Raw genomic sequence first — 13,404 nt, forward strand, 5'->3', positions numbered from 1 at the left:
GGTAATGAAAGAGGCGGAGCTGTCGAGGAGTTACAAACTGTGAAACCGCTGCACCGGGCACAGGTCCTCTTGTGCTTCGGGGGCCGCTCGTATAAAGAAGCGATCAAGGGGAGCGGGCGACAGGGCCCTATTGAGCGGAGATAGGAGGCTCGCGTTTTCCTCCTCCCTAATTTCGCTTCTTTTTGTCCCCCCCCACCACATTGGATAATAGAGATGGGACTGTGAATCGCACACAAATTAATTGCCATAGCGCTGATAATATTTGCATAGACTGTAATTCGTGCATATGGGAGGGTAGCGGGGGGGGTCCTCCGTTTAATTGGGTAAATTAAATTTAGCTATCGAAATGTGTTTCTGCACTTAGGAGTGAAATATAATCGCTGCGGAAAATATTTATGCTATATATTCAGGAAACTAATATAGCAGAAAGTACTTAAATAGCTGTGAAAATTATTACGCTTTTTGCCTATGCCTTTCCATGCATGGTAATGGAATACGAGGGAATGCCAATTAGTGGAAATGCACCCAGAAGCATGAATAGGTGACTAAACACCATTGTATGACACGTTATTCTCTTAACCACCTCTAGGCTGTTTTCCAGCTGAATGGAAAGGCCCAAAAAAAAGCAGGGAATCCAGAACAGGAGTGGTTTTTGCTACTTTCCCAGAAGTGGGAAAGTAACCTTTAACTTTTTGAAGCTTTTTTAGGGCTGAGGAGCCCGAGGTGGAAAACACCTATGTGCTCTAATCATAAAGGAAGGTTCTGGAGCTGCGGTTTTGTGGCTGCCGTTCACGAGTGTCCTCAAGGTTCGAATGGATACTGACGAATAGACATTTGAAAGTGATGGGCGTCTTATGCTCACTCTCCAGCCTACATTCGGCCTACGTGGCTACCGCACGTGGCCCCACCTAAAATTGGTACATCAAGCCACCGAAGGAGTAGACACTTGTCTCCAGGGCTGAGATTCTAGCAGGAGCAGGACCCCTCAGTGAGAAAAGCAACTAGTGGGTGTACAACAGATCACTGTGTCATCAGCTTAGAGATGAACAATTAGGGGACATTAATTATCTGCATGGTCTTCAGATTGGGCGAACCAAAATTAGCCTCGTCTTTGCGGCACTACAAGGACCGTCTTCAGTTCAGTCCTCTGTGGCTGGTACATGAACACAGGCTAAAGGTTTGGTCCATGTTGCGCCGGTTGCAGTGGCATTGGCTTGTATGATTGTGGCTCAAAAAGGTGCAGGCGTGGCTTCAGACCTGCCATTGCTCCTCAATCTTCAAGTGTCCCTGTGTGTGTGTCTTAAGTTTGTTGCTTGTGCTGTTTGGTCGCTCTTTGCTCTCAGTTGAAATGTTGAGACACTCTACAGTGAGGGTTCTATCATTTCTGCTCGTGGTGTTTGCTGGCCCTCTCTATCTCGGAGGCGGGGGATATCTCATCATGGCGGGTTTTTTCGATTTCTCCTGTTCAGTGTTGGGGATCCTTTTTCTCTGGGAGGAGTTGGGTTCCATCGGTTAGGCTTTCGAGGTTCCTGCTTGTGCTGCCTGGTGGTACTTCCTCAGCATGTTTAGCTGCCTGCCTTCTCTATCCTGTATTGAGTTCCTTCTATGAGAGTTTTGAGGTTTCTCTTGGTGACATTCGGCAGTATTCAATCCTGTATGGAACTTGGTTCCTTTTACAAGCAGTTTGAGGTTCACATGTCCTTCATTTCTGTGTGCTATTGAATTGCGCATATGAGGGTTTGTAAGGTACCCTGGGGATTGTTTTGCTTTTAATTTCTGGTCTTGTTTATAATGTGAGGAATTTGAGCATTTCTGTTGGTGGTGTTTATTGGTTTTCTTTGTTGGACTGGCGTTGACTTTCTTGTATAATTGTTTTTGATGTTGCTTCACATGTTGCCTAGTAGTGATTTGTTGTGGTATTTGGTGGTCTTCCTGTTATGCATGTTGCTTAGCTTCTTAAACTTAAGATGCCGGTGATCCTGTTGTTGGTGGTCTTTCATTTTGCATTAGTGCTGGGTTATCTTCATGCTGATTTTGAGATCCCTCCACGTGCTGATTGATGGTTTTCTCTTTTCCTTAAGGCTATCATCCTAAAAAAAAGGTCTTTGAAGCTATTCATGAAGTCCCCATTGTTCTCTTCCCTTCTCATATTGAGGGTAAGCTGCTCTGTGTCTGCGGCTGAAGTTTGGTCCAGCGGTTGCGCCTCAGTGATGTTTCGCAGCATCTCTTTTTTTGTCAAAAGACCCTGTCCGTGCAATTGCACAGAATATCCTAGTCTCGCCCATCAACACTTCCACATCTGCGCGGCCTGTTCTCACAGTATATTTTGTAAATATTGATTGTTCACAAATGAACTTGGATTGAAACCTCATGGCTTCTTTGGATACCACGAAAGGAGTGTTGAATTCTTTCCTAAATCCCCTCCATTTTCAGCAGCGTAATCTTTGCACACGTCCACACTCCCAGCACCATCGCCTGATCTCATTATCCACTTATGGTGGCCGTCCAAGTGGGGACAAGAGGGCAGGGTGGTTATTTCGAGCGCAGAAGTAATTCCCTTTCATAGACGGCAACTGATTATAAAATGGAATGGTCGCAGTCTGGGTACTTGAGCAACGCTGACATACGCAGCGGGCGACAGACGCTTAAACGCAGACAATATTGTCCAGTTACAAATGGTGTTCATCATATCAACTGCAGCAGGATGAATGGTTGACTGGGGGGCAAGTTCAGCATCTCTCCGGTTTGTTTACAGTAGGCCTGCTTGTGCTTTACGTCGCAGAGCTGCTTTACGAACCCTCATCAACACCTCTCCCAGCGCTGGCTGTCTGTCCTTTTGCTGTCTTGATTTCCTCAAAGGATGCGTTACTTTTTGGTGAACTACCACCATTTTGTCCAGCTTGTCTGCTTATAGACACAAAGGGCATTTTTGAGAGATTTTAATGCTCCTTCGTGTTCTAAAATTGCCATCATGTTTATCTATTTAATTGTTTTGTGGGCCACCTTCTCTTTCTGTATTTTCATTTGCACCACGTGACTGGGCAGTCTCCATAGGAGTTCACAACTCCTGCAGTTAACAAACCTTACGTGCTGAACTTACGAACCAGCAGAGCACCAGAAGTTTGTCAGGTGTTCCCTCACCCACTCAATGTGTCACACACTCAATCATTCACTCACTGAGCCCGTCACTCATTTACTCACTCACTTATTCTCTGACTTGCTCAGTTACTCACTCGCCCATTGACTCACTCAATCATTCATTCACACGTTCACTCATGCAGATAGTCACCCATACACTAATTTACTCGCTCACTCTGTTGGTCACTCACATACCCACTTACTCAACCATCCACCCGCTTACTCATATACTCACTCACACAATACGTCATACATGCAGCATCCCCTGTGTACGCGCACTGTGGTGCCCAGTGCACAAGAGGCCTGCAGCATCCACAGTGGTGCCTAGTACAAGGCGTCTGTGGCGGCTAGCTTATAAAAGACCTGAGGCCAGCAAGCTTCACTGTACATTAGTGTCACCTCCTCTATGGTTGACATTGCTCTGCAGATACCTCCTCTCCACACAATATCTCTATTGCCTCCTAGAATCCTTGCTCTCAAATCATATCATGACTACTGATTTCACCCTTACACACCTGAGCCATATGGCCATGGCCAACACTTGTAAAGGTTCTACGGTCAGCTTTGGGACTTTTGAGATGTTTTGTGCGTTTTGTTGTTCATCCATCACTATGAACTGATGGTGCTGCCCCGCGGCTGCCTGCTCGACTAGGTCTATGCCTGTAGTGATGGACACCTTCACTATGGATGGTACATGCTCCTGGGGATAGAAGCAGGTTTCACTTTTCTTTTGTTTATTCTCTTTTCTGGACCCGATCATGGGTAAAAAGCCGAACAAAATTTGAGAGCCCGCCACCAGTATCTACAACAAAGATAACATGGCGGTTGGCTAATGAGCAGCCAATCGTTCCACATGTCAGCTGATCTTTGGTTGGATTCCATAAGAACTGTTTCGGTCTGCTCTTGGTGTCCCATGACCTTCGTCAGCACATGCAGAGAGGTGATTAACTTGATGACTTTGCGAGGGATACACCTTCTCCGATGCTCGCCATTCATCTTATCGATTGCCGAACACTGCCCTACACTTTCAAAACTGGTTCTGACTCTGGACCTCAACACCCCATGCATTGCCAGTTCTCATTGCACATAAGCATTCCCAGGCTTTGAATCACACCAGACTGTGCGACCATGGGACAAGGCACTCAATGAAATGATCCTATCTGGAATTTGGCCCGGGGCCACACTGTACATGGCCGCCGGAGATCTGTCTTCGCCTCTGCAGAGGCTCTCAGCTGGTGTCGGAAGGCCTGGCCAACGCTGGCTCCTGGGTCAGCATGCAATCCCTCACTCGAATGGTGCCAAGTCAGCGGGCTCTTAATTCAGGCGCTCTTCAGGACAGCTCTCGGGGGCTTTCTCGCCAAGAACAATGGCTCCCTCGCGTAGCACGCCTGATCGAGGTTTGGAAATTTGCTAGGTCAGCCTATAGTGCGCATCTTCATATTACCACTCTGCCTTTTACCTTTTTTTCCCAAAGGTTTGCAACCCTCCAATATCGCAATCTGCTCCTCCACAGACATACACTAACCATGAAAATATCGCACTCTGCAGTATAAAAGGCCTTCTTGCGGAGCGAGTAAGTTGAGCACAATGATACGGAATCCCTGAATGTCATCGTCTTGTCTTCCAGGTGCCACAAAAATATGTAACTGCAATATCGAAGCCACCAATCTTAAATTGTATTATGCCATGTTATGGTATATTTTTTGATGTTTCACTTTTTGATATGGCGCGCTTGCTGCCGTTGGTTTTGTCTGGGAGTACTGGTTGAGTTTGGTGCTTTCTGCCAGTGGTGTAGAGGATTCGTTTGCAGAGGAGTCTGGTCTTCTTTTTGGGTTGTGATTAGTTGCGTACATTGTGAGGATATTTAATATTTTGCATTTCATAATAAGACGCGTCATAAGTCGCTTGTATCTTGCCAGAGTTCTAGTTTGGCTGCCAATGCACTGTGACGACAAAGAAGTCTCAAATCAATAACTGTCCCTTCCTCCGAACGCATAAGGTAACCTCAAAGACATGGAACGCCCCAATGTCGCCATTCGCTTCACCACAGTTTACGGTTTGGGCCGCCCCCCTTGAGTAGTCTCAAAACAGTTCCATGAAGCCTCATGGTCATCTCATATGTGTCTCAATTGTAATGTTTCATCATATTTAACGTACAGGGTCCAGGCCGGTCGCGTCACCGAATAGGGCAAATCCATTCTAGTTTTCCGGACATCCGCAATCAATATGCATGACGTTAATTTGCATACAATGAATATGAAAGCAGATTATTCTATTAACGTCAGCTGTTCTGAACACCCGACTCGATTTTGTTATTCAAAGGCTCGATGGGCCCGCTCTCCCAAAACAGGAAGCAGCGCCGCATTTCATGCATGGCGTCACAGGCTTTGTTCCCACCAGAGGATTAACACACAAACATTGTGCCAGCGATCATGTGCTCGGGGTAGTTATAAGTTCACTTTGAGTTCATTCCACATTCCAAAGGGGGGACTCGTCCTCGGATGGAGGCATTGGAAAGTGAAGTCTAGATTCACAAAGGGTCCTCAGTCTAAGAACTCTGCCATAGAAGCGAAAACTCATTCCTCAAATTCACAAAGTCACTTTCACAGGGATCCACAGAAAACAGTCTTTCCTTTGTGTTTATGAGCAAACAGATCTCAAATAAAAGCAACAATAAAACAATAGTGAGAATGCAATAATAACAATGGCAATGGTGACGATGGTGATAATGATAATAGTGTGAATATTAATAATAGCATCTTTATCATTAGTAGCCATAATAATGGCAATAATAACAATTGTAACAATAATAATAATAATTATCAACGATAATAACAAGATTAACCCCTTGAGTGCCCCGCCCTTTCTCCCTCCTGTGCCGGCCCTTTCATTAGTGGGCAGGGTCCATGACGAGATAGTCTCGTCATGGGCACAGCGCAACCGCGCTCCATGACGAGACTATCTCGTCATGGGCACAGAAGGGGTTAAAAACGGTTATTGTTGTTGTTCTTGATAATATTAATAATAAGAAAACAATATGAATCATAGCAACAAAACGCACAGTTACAACAATAACAGCGGCATTAATATAGCCTTAGAGCCCGCCGTAGCAAGCTCTACCGGCCATTAAAGGCCCGCTCCTTTGGCTCGGGCCTTTAACAAGGGAGCGGGCCTTTAATGGCCGGTAGAGCCCGCTATGGAGGACTCTAAGGCTAGAACATTCCGCCACTAGAGGTCAGAATGTTCGAATTGGTAAAACAAAGGCCTCACGGAGACCGAGGGGGTTGAAATCCCCTCGGGCTCCGTGAGGCCTTTGTTTAAACATTGGAATGTTGGAGCTCTGGGCTTCTACCGGCCATTGACTGATGATTTTTATCAGTTCACATCTAATTGTCAGATGAAGTTAAAATATCATTTATAGACATTCACCTGTTTGTCTGCTGAAGAAGTGGTGTGCTTTAGAATCAATTCACTGATTGGCAGATCTGCTAATGATGTCGTTTAGGAGGAGGCATCTGATTGGCCACTGAACTGCGAATGATGTTAAGATGCCATCACTTGATTTACCACTGGAGTGCCTAAGACGTAATGCATGCTGCTTGAGGACTCTCATCCTATTGTGCAAAAGTGCTCACCAAACCTAGGTTTCTGCTACACAACTCAAACATGCTATATATTTAGGGATTAATGTGCTTGCAACAGTGTGCCATTAAATCAGAGCACACATGAACTACCATCACAGCATATTACACAAAACGCTGTACACACATCCAACATGGCACGGAGAAATAATTCAGTTGTATCTGAGTGTATCCACGACGGCACATCAACACATGAACTACACTGCACTACACCCAAACAGAATTCATCACAGCCAGCCAGCACAGTGAAATAAGCCAACAGATGGATTTGAGAGCTCGTGGCAGCACACAACACCTCCAGTTAATTCACGCATATGAACCCGCCGGGCAATTCACAAGCCAAATAACCCAGTTAGCACGTAAGCACCTAGCCAGACCTCCAACCCAACACCCAGCTTATAACGCATCTAATTATCAACAACAAATATTCTCACACTGCCTACTACTTACTACAGCTCGTAAACAAGTCTCGGGTCTGCAGTAGAATCCTCGAAACCTGGATGAGAAGGCTCCAAACTGAACTGCGCTAGGAGGCCCTACCAATGGGAGGAAACACGCCATATACATATGTGTAGGACATCAGTCAGGTACCAAACGTATGCAGATCAGTACTGTTTCATCCCCAAAGGGAGGTGGGAATTTCTGCCTGCTGGTCCAGGCCCCCTCTGACCAGAAGCACATGGAAGACATGCTGTGGCGCCCATGGCTGGGGCGGCGGTGACCCGAAGTGTCGGGCAATTTCTTTAAACCGTTTTGTTTTTGTCAGTTTGCAGAAGAATAAGTGTGGAATCTCTTAAGGATAAGACTCAAAAACAACAGAAGCTGATTCACCTAATGCTTTTAGGACGGCGCCAGGGGAATTCCACCAGTTGTTTTTCCATGTTCTCCCATTTAGCGTGGCATGATTTGCATATCATTGTCCAAACCTAAGGAATGCATATATTATTTAGACAATATTCAGACATATTTAGAGTAAAATAACCAGAGAGATGTTTCTGCTGTTTACGTCGGATAGCGGGAGCCTGACATCGAATCAATAACTTCTTTTCTCGGTTCCCAAACTGGGAAATTCACCAAGGAGCAGAACAGGATGTAACATTTTGGGAGCTGCCTGAGCATGTCAACTGTTTCCTTGAGTGTGACGACATAAGCACTGGAGAGCGGGTGTGTACAATGTATCAGATGCAATGATGGCCCCCTTCAATGCAAGAACAGTCTATAAAGGCACACTCATTGGATGAACAATGATTATGCTATAACACAGGGGTGTCTAACGTAGGCCTAGGAGGGCTGAATCCATGCCAAATATTCAGGATGCCCATGGACTATACACATTTATGTTTCTATTAATGTCACGTAAGTATACCTCCAGAGGGTAGCCTCAAAATCTGTCATGGACTGGCCCTCCTGGGCTTACCTTGAACACCCCTGTGAGGGTGACTTTCAGCATCTACACAAAAAATATTAATGTACCAGTTCTAAGTCGTGTTATTTTTTCTAACGTCTGAGGGATGCATATCACTTTAAATCCATTAGTGTTTATTTTTCTTGCAACAAACAACTTTCGGTGGCTCTCTACTCATTCTGATACTTGCACTGCTAAAATGTGCAAAAACACCCCAAAAGAAATACAATTTGTAACAGCATGAGGTGGATTTTGAGACATGATTATTGCATGTGAGAAAAAAGGAAATAATGGGTGGAAAGAATATTTTTGCCACTTTATGCAAAGTATTAATCCAAGCACACAGCTATGCCTGGGTAGTTACCACCAGATCGGGCATGGTGGTAAATGCCCAAACAAGCACAGGAGTATGTTGTGTTTCCATGCATCTTTTAATAAGTGCTAGTGTAAAAATGGATGAAAATTGTATTTGCACTCTTTTGTTTACGAATATAGCACTTTACTATGCATGCTATTACCACGCAGTAGGTTACAACGCGGTCGCTACAACGACCGCGTTGTTACCACGCATGGCTTTACACAAATCGTTTCTATGACTTGTGCTAGATGGCGCGCTGGATTTAGGAATAGTAAAAATTACTATTCCTACTCCAGTTAGCACAACAGCAGGGAATGGATTTAAAATCCAACACATTCCCTGGTGTTGCACGCCACCTAGCGCAAGTTGTAGAAACGACTTGCGATCTAAAGCCATGCGTGGTAACAACGCGGTCGTTGTAACAACCGCATTGTTACCTACGTGCGTGGTAACAGCAGCGTTGTAAACGCTGTTTCCCTTTGTTTACACTCACGCCTCGGTCCATGTCACCAAATTGAGGCATAATTCAGAGTTTTGTAATAACAGAAAAATCCTTCGATTTCTGGAGGCGGTGATAAACCTTGATGAAAATCTACCAGCAAATTTCCACTCGCTGTGTTATCTGCACTGATGTAGTAAATTATGCTGGTGAATTCTCTTCCGGAATTAATTCAGTTGTAAATACAGCCTTGGTGTCCAGGTTTGCGCAAATAAAGGGGTATGAAGTTGAAAACAGTACATTGTTGCCATGTTGAACCCAACCTGAAACAAACTTTCAGAGAGATAAAGTAACCATGCTCGCTCCTATATTCGCCTCTTTGTTTCTTTGTCACGCTTGCATGCTGAATACTTCTAGTCCTTGCCCTCACCGCAAAGCAGGCCTTGTGGGCAACTGAACCTAGACCACGCGCACATGATTGTTCATGAAAGACATAAAAAGAAGTATTTTGAAACTCAACCAAAAAATGGAGTGTATCTGAAACCGTTACAAAGCAAGGGGCCTTGTCATGGACTCCAGGCCGAGTCGGACTGCGGGTCGATGCAAAGTTCCTCGCGGCGTAAGTCTGGTCTTGCAAAATGAAGTCGCTGTTTTGGGGTTTATGCTCTGATTCTGAGATCAGGGATCTGTCTTTTATATTTTAGAGATGAAGCTTCTGGGAGAGTATAACGGAAACCGATCCGCTCTCCGGCAATCCGACTGTGAGTTCCAAATTCATTGTCTTGTAATGTCGTGTGTGATGTGTGAGTCATTGACGACATCGTAGTGTTTGATATTGTAAGCCAGACTAAATGTTTCCAGTTCCTTACCCAAAGTCATTGAGCATGCCTTGTGGTTTTTGAGACAAATTAGCAAACAGCCAGGCTGAACTTAACCTGCAGTGTATTTGCCTTGTGATAGATGCTAAATACAGCCATGGGTGTCTCTGTCCTCTTCACCGTCTTGTCTGTGCTGGTTTCCTCCATCTTGAATGTATTCCATGAACAATTTGTATTAATGAATGACTATTACGCCACTAGAAGAAGATGCTGCAGGTGAGAACACTCCCGTAACTGAGTACAACCTTATTAACTAACCCTATTCCACCCTCAGAGTGTCAATGGTGACCAACCTTGGTCCACGAGAGTCAGAGCGGTGCTAGATTTTCCGGAAATCCGCAAGACTATTTCATAAGATAAATTCACAAAAAATTGATTTCAATAGGAGTCCTGTCGATAGGCAGCGGTTAACCAGACAATTCAGCAGGAACTGTCCGTTTAAGACCTCCACTGGGAATCCTGGAATTGAAACCTTCAACGCACAGCTGGTAAAAGAAGTTACTTTTTGACATCCCTCAAAAAAGAGACTGTTTTCCCTTCCATGCAAGCTTTTGATTTTGTTCCCGTCAAGATTTTCTGAATTAGGCCATTTTTCCACTAATTTAGCTTTTATTCTATTTTTTCATGTAACTGTCAAATCACCTCAGCCGGTAGTTACTGCCGGTGCTGCTACTCCTCCTGCACCATTGACATACTCCATACCGGCACCATACACATGACAGCAGATATATAACTAAATAAATATAGTGCCTCTTTAATTTCCGGAGCGCATGGGAGATATTGCACTATATGTAATCTCTCTTAAGTCTTTTTCTGTCTGTGGTTCAACGTTGGCGCACAGCAGGGACACTTTTCAGAATGATTTTTGTGTATGTTCCTGTTCCCACAGGTTGTCTTCATCTGCTGACTTCTTTAAGGACTAAAAGTTTTGTTTGAAATCATTGGTGCACAGAATGCCCACAAGAAATTACAACCTGTAACCAGTGGCACAATCAATTAACCTGTAAGGCACTTGCATAAAACCTTCCTATGTCTATTGGGCTGGATCAGCATTAGAAAGACTGACCAGCTGTGCCCAGCATGAGTGGACAAGACTCTGGTCAACGAAATCCAGGAACGGAGCACATTCCTTTAAGGCTGCCCGATGCCTACGCGAGGTGAAGACTTCAGGTTCACTAGAACGCCTTGGTCACTGACACGCAGGCGCATGTGGGGATAAGACTTCACCTTGAAGTTTGTGGCTTGGCCCCATGGCTCCTGGATCTCATCCGGGAATTTGAAAAAACACTTTTGCACACTTGACACTTTCTTGTGAATTACATTCAGAATGGGAGCTGAAAAAGGTACCTGGTCTGTTGTGTGGAAATTGGGGACCGGTAACAATTAGCTATGATGCTTTGCAAGAGATTCCTGGAAATGTGGTACCAGCAGAAATAAGTGAAGTTTCAAAGGAACCCAACTACAAACCTAACTAAATAAATTGTAAATTGTCCTCTCAGTGTCTTATGGTAGGCATTATTCCAATATCCCTAGAACTCTTGGAAAGAGATATGATTGTCATGCATGGCGAGGGAAGCGGGTTGAAATATGTCAGACACTGAAGAGAGGAAGATTCAAATCCTTCCTTTTCAATCAAGTGATGACAAATGAGACATCTAAACCAGAACTCTGATCAGGACCATTCTTCGGCAAGATGCCTTCCATCAAGAATGGATAAAGGTGAAGTTGATGCTGCCTAGCTACAGATAGTCTTCCCTGTCCCAGGTATTGGTCGTCACATTTCCAGAAGGACCTTGTTTACAGTTCGGATGAGGGAACTGGACCACACCACAGCTGCTAAGACTAGATCTAAAGTTCGAAGCAGCTCATCAGAAGATCTTTCAAATAGTCCAAGACCCACAAACCAAATCTGAACGATGTACATTCTGAGATCTATGACAGAACCTTTAACTTGTAGTTTTCAGGTCCTGGACATTTTTTAAAAAACTCTTTGTCTGAATTTCTGTTGACAATGAGTCTCATAATTCGACGGTGAATTCTTTGCTTTCACTCTCTGCTCCTGCCCCAAAAAAGTCTTTAAAAAAAACAAAATTAAAAAAAAGGAACACTGCAACAGTAGAATTCCTGGAGAGGCGGTTGTTACATAAATCTTCTAGAAGCTCCTCCAGAAACACAGAACCAATTAAAGTAAGATGTGCCGGAGGGTTTGCTCCACCTACCAACCAGGCACGGGTGCCGAAGGGGGTTGACTAAGAGTGCAGTCTCTCACGCTTTTCCCTCTGCCTATCGCCGTAGAGAGGATATTCCGTTTTATATCAAAACTGCTATTACATTACTGTCAACCAGTGGGTTGCTGACGTGACAAAGAAAGATTTAATTCTACACTGTTTCCATAACATTTCCCACTAAACAGAAAAGATGTATTCTCTAAACCTCCCTCTCACTCAGCCAGAGGTTGACAACAAGCTAAGCTCGGAAGCTTTTGAACTGGGCGTATGGATATTTTTATTAGATCTGATTGAGACATCTAGCCGCAGATTCCTTAACTTAGAATATCCCCAGGCGTGAGGCTGGATCCGTGCTAAGAATTGGTGCTCAGGCCCACAGGGACTTGCTGGGCTCAACCAAGTTGTTGGTTTGCTTACTTATTACCCCTCAACTCCAATCTGCCATTCGAAATTTTGTGGAGGCCTTCACTTGACCCCTTTTTGTAGTGTGCTCTGAAACTGCACATATTCTGGAGTATTTTTAATTGCAATTACCTTAGCAAGGAAGGTTGTTGAGATCCAGAAGAAAATTTGTTCTTGAAACAGTTCCACGTGTTTTACCCGGAGAGCAACGTTCATAGTCCGCATGAGTGTGACCGTTCTAATGATTTTACCCGGCCTCTTACTTCCATTACAAAAAGAATGTCCGACAGTCCATCCTCCTTGACTGGACGTGTCCTCCCCACCTATCCCTTTTTTCAGCCACCGGACACTGTTCCATTCTTCCTCTTGCGCTCTGAAGTAACCGAAAGGTAACGTGCAATTCACCATAAAACTACAAAATAAATACATGGATGGATGTCACAAGAGCCTTGAACCTTCTGCCTAGAGAGAAATAACCTTCTAGCCATCTGCGTGTGGCCTTTAACTAGAATACTCTTTAGTGACCTTTTAAAGAAGATTTATTCGGTAGGTGAGAAGCGTAATGTTATGACTGGACGAAGCAGCTTTTTCACAGTTGGATTTACTGATGAAGGAAGCACTTGTATTAGAAGCACTGTACGTAGTATCACCATGATGGTGTCAAAGGGCAGGCTGGTACCCTAGCTTGGTGCTGAAGATGGTTGGAGGCGAGTAGTTTTAGAGTTTCAATGCTCGCTCTACCGCAGCCAAAAGAGCCGCACTCATGTTTTTTCAAATGTATTTCTCTGGATGAAATCTGCAAAACCACCTCATGGACTTCGGTGCATCCTTAATCGAAGCCTGAATCTGCATTTTGTGATTCGTGATCAAAGTTACCCGGCTCAAAACTTTTGAATCTTATCGTTAAAATGTAAG

General features: G+C 44.4%; 1 protein-coding gene across 14 annotated transcripts in view; it reads left to right on the plus strand.

Annotated features, from left to right (window-relative positions):
- MEIS2 (Meis homeobox 2) overlaps positions 1-13,404 on the plus strand; it is a 304,133-nt gene that overhangs the window by 74,621 nt on the left and 216,108 nt on the right. For 9 of the 14 annotated variants that reach the window (XM_085627334.1, XM_085627333.1, XM_085627336.1 and 6 more), the window contains one exon: positions 9,686-9,742. The exons of the other annotated variants lie outside the window; for them this stretch is intronic. In XM_085627334.1, coding sequence (XP_085483460.1) covers positions 9,686-9,742 — 57 coding nt within the window. The remainder of the gene's footprint in view (positions 1-9,685; positions 9,743-13,404) is intronic. 14 annotated transcript variants of the gene reach the window in all.

Source organism: Triturus cristatus, chromosome 9 (genome assembly GCF_964204655.1).
Source record: "Triturus cristatus chromosome 9, aTriCri1.1, whole genome shotgun sequence".
Lineage (NCBI taxonomy): Eukaryota > Metazoa > Chordata > Amphibia > Caudata > Salamandridae > Triturus > Triturus cristatus.